Here is a 14,072-nt window from a genome sequence, read left to right as displayed (position 1 = left end):
ACATCACTGAAAATGAGGGCTTGCCTCATTTAAATAAAGGTTGGATGAATTACTGAATCAATGTATTTGCCCCTAATGTATTTACGGAGAGAAAAAAATGACAAAAAAACTCTGCAAAGGAATGTGGAATGTCCAACAATGTGCAATGTGAGTCCTTTTGAAAAAGGGGTGTGTCTGTCTCCTCCTACGTATGGATGAGGAAGGAGAGGTCCAGCTCATGTGTATAAGTATGGGCTTCAAGACAGCAAGAAATAGAAGAGGAAAACATCCTGAACCAGGTTAGTGCCAGAGACTACTGCAGTCACAGGAGGGTATATATCTTTAGATAAGCTGTCAGCTCTGTGAAATTACTCCTTTCTGAATATTTGTGAATTTGTAAACATTTATTGGATTTTTTAATTATTTTGTTGGGAGTGTATTACTGCTCATTATTCTTCACTCTGTTCTTATTTGATTTCAGCCTTCATCATAACAGACACAATGGCAGGTGAGCCCATTATTTTGCTTATTCATCCTGTCAATACATCCACAATGTTCAACATGCCAGCCTTAGTTACTGTACAAGACATGTTTCCTCTAAACACTAAAACCTCATCAATTTAAAATGTCTTTGTATCTACAGACTCAAGCTTTCAGCAGGAGTTCCTGGCAACCCATAACGCTTTAAGGAAGAAGCACAAGACACAACCAATGGTCCTTGATGACGAGCTGACTGCTTCAGCTCAGAAATGGGCCGATCACCTGCTGGCAATAAACACACTGGAGCACAGCAAGACTAAGGACGGAGAGAACGTCTTCACTATGTACAGTTCAGAAACCATAACTCTTACAGGTGAATTATTGATCTAACCCATTTCTTTTCCATCCTTTTATCTAGTTAGTGTTTTAAATATCTTCCTACTCACTAGATACACTCCTTCAACTGATTTATTTGATTACCTGCTAACCCTTCAGACACATCACATCAATCAACTACCAATTCAAATGTTCATATCATGTTTGTTTTTTGGGTTTTTTTTCTCTCATGTTTTAGGGAAAGAAGCTGTGGAGTCATGGTACAGTGAGATCAAGGATTACAACTGGGGCAGCCCTGGATTCGGCAGCGATACCGGTAAAACACAAATAGAGACATACATTTGAAATGTGTAGATGCGTAATAAAGATAGTTTTCATACATGTGTATACCTGCATCTTGCAACTGAGACATTAAAAAAAAGAATGACTGAAATTGCAAATTTTTCATGTTGCTTTGCAATAATAAAGCTAGGGGGGGAAAAAACAGGGTTCATATCAACCTTGCGTTGTAGTTTCTATGAGTTTATTTTTTTTTTACATAATGTCTTCTTTTGCAAGTTAGAAACACAGCACCCCACTTTGACCTTACTACACTGCTGTGTCCTTCCTGCAGGTCATTTTACTCAGGTGGTGTGGAAAGAAAGCACTCAGCTGGGCGTGGGCTTGGCCACCAATGGCAATCAGGTCTATGTGGTGGGGCAGTACCGGCCAGCTGGCAACATGAACACCAAGGAATACTTCGAGAAAAACGTCCTCCCACTAGGTAACATTTTACCACAGTTTTGAATATGAATTTCCTGTTGTTTGAATAGAAGAACGAGTAGTATTTGTTTAGATTTTGTGGATTTTATTGCCCAGACATCTTATAAATGCAGGATAATTGTGCCCTCAAGTGATGTCGTGTTATGGTTTTGTCCAAATTAAGCCTATGTCACAAAGTAACCAAGTGCATTAACTCAATTACAGCACTTAACTTAAAGATTTCTTTCACTCCATTACATTTCAGAGCAATACTGTACTTTGTACTTCACTACAAAAATGTGACAGCTATAGTCATTTCCAAGATAAAGGTTTTACAAAACATATAATCTACTTATATATTCTATAGATTTAAAATATGATATACTGTTGTAAATATATATGTTTGATGTTGTTAAGAGCCTTGTTTGCACACAGACTTTGGATGTTTTGGTTTTAGCTAGCAAATTATACCAGACAATGGGATGCTGAGTTGTCAAAGAATGTGTTGTAAAATTATAGTTGACGGTCACTTTTTATACTTTTCACACTTAGAAAAAATTATTCTCATCACACCTCACCAGTTTGTGTTGGTACCAACTTCCTATAGAGTGCATGCAGTGAGTGCTGAGGGGAAGCTTATGTAGTTTTTAAAATGAAACCTGATTCCACAACAGAAAGCTAAATCACTTCTGTACACTGTATGTAAGGCAGATGCTTAGTCTCTTTCTCATGACTGTACTCATTCTTACATATTGAAGCCTTTTAGAATAATAACATTTTTCCTGCTGCCAGGGCTTCTCATGCATTAGCTTTGTCAGTTCACCTGTGATAACTGTGACTTTCCAGCATAAAGGCTGTGCATTTTATAGCCGGCAGAGGGATGAATGGAGCAGACAACACATCTAGCAATAAAGATGGAGCAAGCCGAAAGAAAACATGCCCACTACTGTAGATGACCTGGACCTGCCCTGCAACAACCAACACATGATGGCTTTATAATTCATGCTGAAAAAAATAAAAATTAAATTGTCTTATAAAATTGTCTTGATTCGGGGTGCTTTTGATTGTATTGAGGTTCACAGATTTTGTACATCAATGTGGAATTGGTGTATTTAGTTTATGTGTATGGTACAAAACATGTAAGTAAATTTTCACTCATGGCATAAATTCAGCTGAAAATACTATTTACTCTGAGAAAAAAGCCACATTAACATGATTATCCACCAGACATCACTGATTTCATTATTTTTAATAGACACAGAGACAGGCTAAAGGAAATACCTGAATCAATAATAGTAAAATTCAGGTGCCTGATCAGGGCTCTACAAAATCACTGTGAAAAATTCAGAGAATGATGTCACTTTGCTCTTACTCGTATATAAGTATTAATGCTGTGCTTGAAGAGCCTCCATTCCCAAATTATTTCATGATGTTAGCTGTTGTGAAAGTGGACCACATAGCTAGTAAAGTAACAGTATATTCATACGTTTACTTACGGTATACTGGCATTAAATAAAACGTGGACTATATAACTAGTAAACTAAGAGTCCATAATGACAAATAACTAATGAGATGAATTGCACATCAGTTGCATTATATGCAATTTGAAAAAGTGTGAGATTCACATTAATGACTGGTGTTTTAATTATAATGTGATGTTTTAATTATAATCAACAATGATATATTGTTTTATTCTGTACTCATCTGACACATTTGGACCAAAATGCAGATGAAGAATTTCCTAATCAACATTTGCTCATTTTAAACCTACAAAAGCAAAGAGTGGACTTCTTCTTTATCTCCAGTTTGAGCTGCTGTAGCATGTTGTCCATGTGAAAGTAATTCCAGCCAATAGGTGGTAGCATAACACAACAGAACGTGCTTCCTTGTTCTGCATGTTGCATATTAAAAAGCAGGAGGTGCACAAAAAAGAAGTGACCTTGAATTAATTTCATTAGCATCAGTTTTGCATTTAAAATAAAGGGAAAGGGAAACACCCACATAATAAATGTGAGGGTATTATATTTGATTTCACATAAGAATAGAAATCAATTCTGTGTTTCACGTTAGATCTTAAATACAACATACTACATACAATTCTGAAACAGAGATGTGGTGTGTAAGCATTGACTTATTAACAGTTTTCTGTCCTACATACTACTGTCATCACTTTTCCAGTTTATTTACCGCACACAGGGAAGTGTAGTGAATTTGCAGTAATGCAAAGATGCAGGTGTATCATGAGGATGTTGTAGAGATGAGAATGAATGTATTCTGTGTCTACCTGTTTTGCATAATGTCTTCTGTCCAGGCATGCTGACTCCATCAACACTGTTTTTGGCTGACATGAAGTGCCCCCTTGTGGCTATAGGTTCTCAGAACTATAACTTTCTTTCACCTCCACCCTACTGACAATACTGTCGAGAATGCAGACATAAGGAAAACCAAATTGCAATTATTTGTTGCCGAATAGAGGATTAATATAGAATGAATCCAGTATACACAATACAGTTCCTCTTTGTTGTAATTTGACTTTTGTATCAGCACCTGTTCTGGATTTTGGATGCATCCGTTCCTTTGTGGCAGGATGAATGTGTTCTATAAACCTAATTTTTTTAAATAGCATGTACCATAACAAGTCATGTAAATGTAGACACAGATGACAGATCGCGATTAATCAGGCACCACCTGATGACCTGACAGCTCTGACTGTCAGTTAGTTTATCCCAAATGTACCGGGGAGCCAAACCATTCAATTCTATAAAGACTAAATGTAGAATTAAAGATATGATTCCATGTTACACTTTGAGTCACTGAAGTGATCTAAATACTGAATTAAGGGAACACTTCAATCACACATCAGATCTTGATGAATGAATAATTCAAGTTGAAAATCTTTACTGATGTACATTGTATAATTTGTTGAGAACAAAATGTCATAACAACGATCAATGGAAAGCAAAATCATCAACCTACTGAGGGCTGGATTCAAAATCACGCTGAAAATCAAAGTGAAAAATTGAAATCACAGGCTGATCCAACTTGTGTGAATTTATCAGGGCAACTCATAATGTGACTCAGTAGTGTGTATGGCCCCCGGGGGCCTGTGCCTGTGCCAACGTCTGGGCATCCTCCTGATGAGTCGGCGGGTGGTGTCCTGGGGGATCTCCTCACAGACCTGGATCGGGGCATCAGTGAGCTCCTGGACAGTCTGTGACTGTACTTGGCAGCATTGGATGCACCGATACAGAACGTCCCAAAGGTGCTCAATTGGATTTAGGTCAGGAGAACAAGAGGAACATTCAATGGCATCAACGCCTTCATCCTCCAGGAACTGCCTCCACACTGTGGCCACATGAGGCCGGTCACTATCCTGCACCAGGATGAACCCAGGGCTCACTGCACCAGTGTAAGGTCTGACAGTCGTGCAGAGGATTTCATCCCGGTACCTAACAGCAGTCAGGGTACCGTTGGCTATGACATGGAGGTCTGTGTGACCCTCCAAGGATATGCCTCCCCAAACCATCACTGACCCACCGCCAAACCGGTCATGATGTTACAGACAGCACAATGTCCACCACGGTGTCTCCAGACTCTTTCACACCTGTCACATGCACCCAGTGTAAACCTGCTCTCATCTGTGAAGAGAACGGAGCGCCAATGACGGACCTGCCAATTCTGGTGTTCTCTCGTGAGAACAGCCCCTGTGGACAAAATCACAAATATGTAAAGGCTTTACTTCTTGTGAACTGAAGTCATTTAGGAAACACTGACGCGTTGATATAGAGTGAGAGTCCACATTGAAGCATTGGATTGAGCAACTGATCATGTCATTATGATTAGGTCGACATTTGGTGGATTGGTGGTAAACATAAGCATGCATTAAGGGCCTAGAAGTGTTTTATAGTGAGCTAAAGAGATCCATGTGCTTTTGAAGTCTTCTGTTCGCCTGTGTTGAAATTAGGTCTCAACTCATTAAAACCACCAACAACTGTAGACGATGCAAACGAAGACGCAGTAAACAGGAGGGAGTCTTTACTGGCTGAGACTTGACCACAACCTGTTTGACACCAGCTCAACAACTTTTTTTTTTCATGTGCTCTCAGTGTACATGTTTACTTGGCAGGAAATATGTCTGCGATTCAAGGGTGGTAACCAAACCAAGCAGTACACCTGGTAATTATCTCTGGATCAACTCAGTTGTGTGAGAAAACTCAAAACAAAGAAATACCAATGAACCCCACAAACTCATTTTCGCATGCTTAATTACCTTCCACAGAAGACTCACTGGATGCAAGCCTAGGGCCAAATGGGGTTAATATTTATTGAAAGATGTATTATAACAAATGATTTATTCAAAAATATGAACTTAACTTCTCCGAAGACATCAGAACAAAACCACGCTTATAGATTTAACAAACAAATGAGAGATCAAATTTAAAATAAAAGACACATCAGTGGCATTCATTTTTTATGTCTTCCTCTCTATGAGCAGTTTTTCGCTGAGTCATTTCCAATAAAAACATTTGCAGCCAAAACAGCCAAAAAATTATTTTCATCAATGAACATTTAAAATCACTCTATGTTTCATGAACAACACCAACAAACAAAATGAGAATATTTTTGATGATCAATCTGTTGAAAATGTGCAAATATTTAAAACATACAGTCTACCTTGTGATTACAGGAGAAAAATACAAAAAGAAAACACAAATTTAAGCACACTCTGCTCTGATGCACATTGGGGTAAGGTTCTGAGCTGTGGAAATTCTCAGGTTAGAGTGAAGGTGTGCATCAGTGAGACGACTCCTGTGTGATGATTTATTCATCTTCATCACAGAGAAAAGTTGCTAAGTTGCCAAACATGCACAGCATTTGGGTAGCTTGTAGGCGGAGTTGGGGCATTGTTTCAGGAATGATACGTGGGAACTGTGCAGTGCCCACAGAGTCGTTAGTGGTCCTAGCTTGCCTGACGCCTTGGGCGAACCTCACCTTCAGCGCCTCTCCACAAATGCCGCCCTGGGTGGCTGAAATTATTGCCCATATGAGGAACCGGTACTGCACAGAGTCATACTTTGCCTCGAGTGTGTCACTACATTGGAGTTCGATCAGCTCCATTTGGACGTTTATATGTGCTCTGTCCATGTCAACTGCAAACGGATTACTGAGAAGTTCAAATTTAGAGACCTGGTCTGTCATGGACTGGCAGCATGAAAAGTGACCCAAGTTCCCTTGCAACATCTGCTTGTCCCTCAGGCTCAGTTTCACATTAAATGCGCTCAGTGCAGCATACATGTCCGTGATCACACGGTCCCGGCCCTGAAGCTGGAGGTCTAGCACTTTGAGGTGTTTTGTTATGTCGCACAGAAACGCCACTTTTCATCCCGGAGCTCTGTGGTGTCTCTCCCTCTGCTTTCCATAAACAGACAGATTTCCTCACGTAACTCAAAACATCTGTTCAGCACTTTCCCTCAACTTAGCCAGCGCACCTCTGTGTGATAGGGCACGTCACCATGTTCAGAACAATTCTCCTCCAGAAAAGACTTAAATTGGCAGTGATTTAAATCTCTGTCTCTTATAAAGTTAACCGTCCCTGTTGGTGCTCATTACATGTTCCATTTTCAGGTCTTTACCGCACAACGCTTCCTGGTGTATGTTGCAGTGATAAAGGGTCAGTTCACTTGCGCAATTGTCCTCCCGCATCTTCTCCTGCATCTTCTGCCCACTAATCCACTCTTTTCACTGCGCATCGCAGGTGCTCCATCTAACAGTAGTCCTACTAGTTTGATTGTAATTCCTGTAATTGGTTCAAGGATTACCTGTCTCATAGACAACAATGTGTCACTGTAGGAAAACATTGTTCCGTGTTTTTACCATTGTCTAAAGGGGTTCCGCAAGGTTCAATACTGGGTCCTGTCTTATTCACAATCTATATCAACAATAGTACATCCTGGTTGGTATCTGGTACATCCTGGTTGGTATCTGGTTGGATCAGAAACTCACATTTAAATTTTATATTAACACACTTGTTAGCAAGCCAAGACAAAACATTGGTTATTTATACAGAAACAGAACTACTTTTCCCATGTCCTGTAGGAAATAGATCATTGAAGCTGTCGTTTTATCTGGTATAATAGTACATCCTGGTTGGTATCTGGTACATCCTGGTTGGTATCTGGTTGGATCAGAAACTCACATTTAAATTTCATATTAACACACTTGTTAGCAAGCCAAGACAAAACATTGGTTATTTATATGGAAACAGAACTACTTTTCCCATGTCCTGTAGGAAACAGATCATTGAAGCTGACATTTTATCTGTCCTGGATTATGGTGATGTTAACTATAGACAGGCCTCTGGCTCCACTCTTACTCCACTAGACTGGGTTTATCACTCCGCCCTCAGATTCATTACTGGTTACTGTTATTTCATTCATCATTATAGTCTATATGAAAAAGTTGGATGGGCACCTTTAACAGTAAGACGTGACAGCCATTGGTTTCTGTTTCTTTTTAAAGCCTTGAAGAGCAACATGCCATCATATATCAGCTCTTTATTAAACTGGTCACAGAGTCACTATTCAACACGCTCTAGTGATTGTATAATGCTCAAAGTTCCCCAGGTAAATTAGGGAAAACTGCTTTCAGTTTCAGTGCTCCATACACTTGGAACATTTTACAATGTACATTTAAACTTGTTACAGTTATACCTATAGGTCAGTTTAAGACTATGATTTCAAACTACTCAGCATTTGAATGTAACTGTTTTTAACTACGTGCTGTCCTGTATGGTTGTCTCCCATTTATCTTTTATGCACCTGAGTTTTATTTGTGTTTTGTCATGTTTGTTTGCTTGCAGTTTCTTATCATTTTCAGCACTTTTTTCTGTTTTATTGGTATTCTGTCATATTGCTTCTTATCTGTTATCATTTTTATGTACCCATTCTGTTTAATTGCTCCGTGATTATGTTTGTTGTTTCTGTTTGTTATCACATTTTTGCACCTATTCTGTTCTTTTTATTTGTGCTCTCGACATCATTGAAAATGAGGGCTTGCCTCATTTAAATAAAGGTTGAATGAATTACTGAATTAATGTATTTGCCCCTAATGTATTTACGGAGAGAAAAAAATGACAAAAAAAACACTGCAAAGGAATGTGGAATATCCAACAATGTGCAGTGTGAGTCCTTTTGAAAAAGGGGTGTGTCTGTCTCCTCCTACGTATGGATGAGGAAGGAGAGGTCCAGCTCATGTGTATAAGTATGGGCTTCAAGACAGCAAGAAATAGAAGAGGAAAACATCCTGAACCAGGTTAGTGCCAGAGACTACTGCAGTCACAGGAGGGTATATATCTTTAGATAAGCTGTCAGCTCTGTGAAATTACTCCTTTCTGAATATTTGTGAATTTGTAAACATTTATTGGATTTTTTAATTATTTTGTTGGGAGTGTATTACTGCTCATTATTCTTCACTCTGTTCTTATTTGATTTCAGCCTTCATCATAACAGACACAATGGCAGGTGAGCCCATTATTTTGCTTATTCATCCTGTCAATACATCCACAATGTTCAACATGCCAGCCTTAGTTACTGTACAAGACATGTTTCCTCTAAACACTAAAACCTCATCAATTTAAAATGTCTTTGTATCTACAGACTCAAGCTTTCAGCAGGAGTTCCTGGCAACCCATAACGCTTTAAGGAAGAAGCACAAGACACAACCAATGGTCCTTGATGACGAGCTGACTGCTTCAGCTCAGAAATGGGCCGATCACCTGCTGGCAATAAACACACTGGAGCACAGCAAGACTAAGGACGGAGAGAACGTCTTCACTATGTACAGTTCAGAAACCATAACTCTTACAGGTGAATTATTGATCTAACCCATTTCTTTTCCATCCTTTTATCTAGTTAGTGTTTTAAATATCTTCCTACTCACTAGATACACTCCTTCAACTGATTTATTTGATTACCTGCTAACCCTTCAGACACATCACATCAATCAACTACCAATTCAAATGTTCATATCATGTTTGTTTTTTGGGTTTTTTTCCTCTCATGTTTTAGGGAAAGAAGCTGTGGAGTCATGGTACAGTGAGATCAAGGATTACGACTGGGGCAGCCCTGGATTCGGCAACGATACCGGTAAAACACAAATAGAGACATACATTTGAAATGTGTAGATGCGTAATAAAGATAGTTTTCATACATGTGTATACCTGCATCTTGCAACTGAGACATTAAAAAAAAGAATGACTGAAATTGCAAATTTTTCATGTTGCTTTGCAATAATAAAGCTAGGGGGGGAAAAAACAGGGTTCATATCAACCTTGCGTTGTAGTTTCTATGAGTTTATTTTTTTTTTTACATAATGTCTTCTTTTGCAAGTTAGAAACACAGCACCCCACTTTCACCTTACTACACTGCTGTGTCCTTCCTGCAGGTCATTTTACTCAGGTGGTGTGGAAAGAAAGCACTCAGCTGGGCGTGGGCTTGGCCACCGATGGCAATCAGGTCTATGTGGTGGGGCAGTACCGGCCAGCTGGCAACATGGACGAAGAGGAATGCTTCGAGAAAAACGTCCTCCCACTAGGTAACATTTTACCACAGTTTTGAATATGAATTTCCTGTTGTTTGAATAGAAGAACGAGTAGTATTTGTTTAGATTTTGTGGATTTTATTGCCCAGACATCTTATAAATGCAGGATAATTGTGCCCTCAAGTGATGTCGTGTTATGGTTTTGTCCAAATTAAGCCTATGTCACAAAGTAACCAAGTGCATTAACTCAATTACAGCACTTAACTTAAAGATTTCTTTTACTCCATTACATTTCAGAGCAATATTGTACTTTGTACTTCACTACAAAAATGTGACAGCTATAGTCATTTCCAAGATAAAGGTTTTACAAAACATATAATCTACTTATATATTCTATAGATTTAAAATATGATATACTGTTGTAAATATATATGTTTGATGTTGTTAAGAGCCTTGTTTGCACACAGACTTTGGATGTTTTGGTTTTAGCTAGCGAATAATACCAGACAATGGGATGCTGAGTTGTCAAAGAATGTGTTGTAAAATTATAGTTGACGGTCACTTTTTGTACTTTTCACACTTAGAAAAAATTATTCTCATCACACCTCACCAGTTTGTGTTGGTACCAACTTCCTATAGAGTGCATGCAGTGAGTGCTGAGGGGAAGCTTATGTAGTTTTTAAAATGAAACCTGATTCCACAACAGAAAGCTAAATCACTTCTGTACACTGTATGTAAGGCAGATGCTTAGTCTCTTTCTCATGACTGTACTCATTCTTACATATTGAAGCCTTTTAGAATAATAACATTTTTCCTGCTACCAGAGCTTCTCATGCATTAGCTTTGTCAGTTCACCTGTGATAACTGTGACTTTCCAGCATAAAGGCTGTGCATTTTATAGCCGGCAGAGGGATGAATGGAGCAGACAACACATCTAGCAATAAAGATGGAGCAAGCCGAAAGAAAACATGCCCACTACTGCAGATGACCTGGAACTGCCCTGCAACAACCAACACATGATGGCTTTATAATTCATGCTGAAAAAAATAAAAATTAAATTGTCTTATAAAATTGTCTTGATTCGGGGTGCTTTTGATTGTATTGAGGTTCACAGATTTTGTACATCAATGTGGAATTGGTGTATTTAGTTTATGTGTATGGTACAAAACATGTAAGTAAATTTTCACTCATGGCATAAATTCAGCTGAAAATACTATTTACTCTGAGAAAAAAGCCACATTAACATGATTATCCACCAGACATCACTGATTTCATTATTTTTAATAGACACAGAGACAGGTTAAAGGAAATACCTGAATCAATAATAGTAAAATTCAGGTGCCTGATCAGGGCTCTACAAAATCACTGTGAAAAATTCAGAGAATGATGTCACTTTGCTCTTACTCGTATATAAGTATTAATGCTGTGCTTGAAGAGCCTCCATTCCCAAATTATTTCATGATGTTAGCTGTTGTGAAAGTGGACCACATAGCTAGTAAAGTAACAGTATATTCATACGTTTACTTACGGTATACTGGCATTAAATAAAACGTGGACTATATAACTAGTAAACTAAGAGTCCATAATGACAAATAACTAATGAGATGAATTGCACATCAGTTGCATTATATGCAATTTGAAAAAGTGTGAGATTCACATTAATGACTGGTGTTTTAATTATAATGTGATGTTTTAATTATAATCAACAATGATATATTGTTTTATTCTGTACTCATCTGACACATTTGGACCAAAATGCAGATGAAGAATTTCCTAATCAACATTTGCCCATTTTAAACCTACAAAAGCAAAGAGTGGACTTCTTCTTTATCTCCAGTTTGAGCTGCTGTAGCATGTTGTCCATGTGAAAGTAATTCCAGCCAATAGGTGGTAGCATAACACAACAGAACGTGCTTCCTTGTTCTGCATGTTGCATATTAAAAAGCAGGAGGTGCACAAAAAAGAAGTGACCTTGAATTAATTTCATTAGCATCAGTTTTGCATTTAAAATAAAGGGAAAGGGAAACACCCACATAATAAATGTGAGGGTATTATATTTGATTTCACATAAGAATAGAAATCAATTCTGTGTTTCATGTTAGATATTAAATACAACATACTACATACAATTCTGAAACAGAGATGTGGTGTGTAAGCATTGACTTATTAACAGTTTTCTGTCCTACATACTACTGTCATCACTTTTCCAGTTTATTTACCGCACACAGGGAAGTGTAGTGAATTTGCAGTAATGCAAAGATGCAGGTGTATCATGAGGATGTTGTAGAGATGAGAATGAATGTATTCTGTGTCTACCTGTTTTGCATAATGTCTTCTGTCCAGGCATGCTGACTCCATCAACACTGTTTTTGGCTGACATGAAGTGCCCCCTTGTGGCTATAGGTTCTCAGAACTATAACTTTCTTTCACCTCCACCCTACTGACAACACTGTCGAGAATGCAGACACAAGGGAAACCAAATTGCAATTATTTGTTGCCGAATAGAGGATTAATATAGAATGAATCCAGTATACACAATACAGTTCCTCTTTGTTGTAATTTGACTTTTGTATCAGCACCTGTTCTGGATTTTGGATGCATCCGTTCCTTTGTGGCAGGATGAATGTGTTCTATAAACCTAATTTTTTTAAATAGCATGTACCATAACAAGTCATGTAAATGTAGACACAGATGACAGATCGCGATTAATCAGGCACCACCTGATGACCTGACAGCTCTGACTGTCAGTTAGTTTATCCCAAATGTACCGGGGAGCCAAACCATTCAATTCTATAAAGACTAAATGTAGAATTAAAGATATGATTCCATGTTACACTTTGAGTCACTGAAGTGATCTAAATACTGAATTAAGGGAACACTTCAGTCACACATCAGATCTTGATGAACGAATAATTCAAGTTGAAAATCTTTACTGATGTACATTGTATAATTTGTTGAGAACAAAATGTCATAACAACGATCAATGGAAACCAAAATCATCAACCCACTGAGGGCTGGATTCAAAATCACACTGAAAATCAAAGTGAAAAATTGAAATCACAGGCTGATCCAACTTGTGTGAATTTATCAGGGCAACTCATAATGTGACTCAGTAGTGTGTATGGCCCCCGGGGGCCTGTGCCTGTGCCAACGTCTGGGCATCCTCCTGATGAGTCGGCGGGTGGTGTCCTGGGGGATCTCCTCACAGACCTGGATCGGGGCATCAGTGAGCTCCTGGACAGTCTGTGGCTGTACTTGGCAGCATTGGATGCACCGATACAGAACGTCCCAAAGGTGCTCAATTGGATTTAGGTCAGGAGAACAAGAGGAACATTCAATGGCATCAATGCCTTCGTCCTCCAGGAACTGCCTCCACACTGTGGCCACATGAGGCCGGTCACTATCCTGCACCAGGATGAACCCAGGGCCCACTGCACCAGTGTAAGGTCTGACAGTCGTGCTGAGGATTTCATCCCGGTACCTAACAGCAGTCAGGGTACCGTTGGCTTTGACATGGAGGTCTGTGTGACCCTCCAAGGATATGCCTCCCCAGACTATCACTGACCCACCGCCAAACCGGTCATGATGTTACAGACAGCACAATGTCCACCACGGTGTCTCCAGACCCTTTCACACCTGTCACATGAGCTCAGTGTGAACCTGCTCTCATCTGTGAAGAGAACGGAGCGCCAACGACGGACCTGCCAATTCTGGTGTTCTCTCATGAATGCCAATCGAGCTTCACGGTGCTGGGCTGTGAGCACAGGTCCCACTAGAGGACGTTGGGTCCTCATGCCACCCTCATGGAGTCTGTTTCTGACAGTCCAGTTAGAAACATGCCAACCAGTAACCTGGTGGAGGTCATTCTGTAGGGATCTGGCAGTGCTCCTGAGGTTCCTCCTCGCACAAAGGAGCAGATACCGGTCCTGCTGCTGGGTTGATGCTCTTCTATGGCCCTGTCCAGCTCTCCTCGTGTAACTGTCTCCTGGTATCTCCTC

At 39.3% G+C, this 14,072-nt stretch overlaps 1 protein-coding gene across 1 annotated transcript; it reads left to right on the top strand.

The window, feature by feature from the left end:
* Positions 1–480: 480 nt before the first annotated feature.
* On the top strand, positions 481–13,850 carry LOC140995367 (uncharacterized). The gene is made up of 14 exons (XM_073465342.1): positions 481–487; positions 623–832; positions 1,034–1,111; positions 1,409–1,558; positions 4,621–4,730; positions 4,817–4,981; positions 5,158–5,227; positions 9,030–9,056; positions 9,192–9,401; positions 9,603–9,680; positions 9,979–10,128; positions 13,191–13,300; positions 13,387–13,593; positions 13,728–13,850. The coding sequence occupies exons 1-14, from the start codon at positions 481–483 to the stop codon at positions 13,848–13,850; spliced, it is 1,695 nt and encodes a 564-aa protein (XP_073321443.1).
* Positions 13,851–14,072: the final 222 nt, after the last annotated feature.

Source organism: Pagrus major, chromosome 5 (genome assembly GCF_040436345.1).
Source record: "Pagrus major chromosome 5, Pma_NU_1.0".
In the NCBI taxonomy this organism is placed as follows: domain Eukaryota; kingdom Metazoa; phylum Chordata; class Actinopteri; order Spariformes; family Sparidae; genus Pagrus; species Pagrus major.
Note: the sequence above shows the minus strand (reverse complement) of the source record. Positions and strands in the feature narration are given on the sequence as shown.

What these genes read in the sequence shown, in the direction of transcription:
- LOC140995367 (XM_073465342.1), top strand. An exon ending in GAAAAACGTCCTCCCACTAG is followed by an intron (nt 1,559 to 4,620) that starts GTAACATTTTAC and finishes GTGACTCAGTAG; the next exon opens with TGTGTATGGCCCCCGGGGGC. An exon ending in CCGTTGGCTTTGACATGGAG is followed by an intron (nt 13,594 to 13,727) that starts GTCTGTGTGACC and finishes ACATGAGCTCAG; the next exon opens with TGTGAACCTGCTCTCATCTG.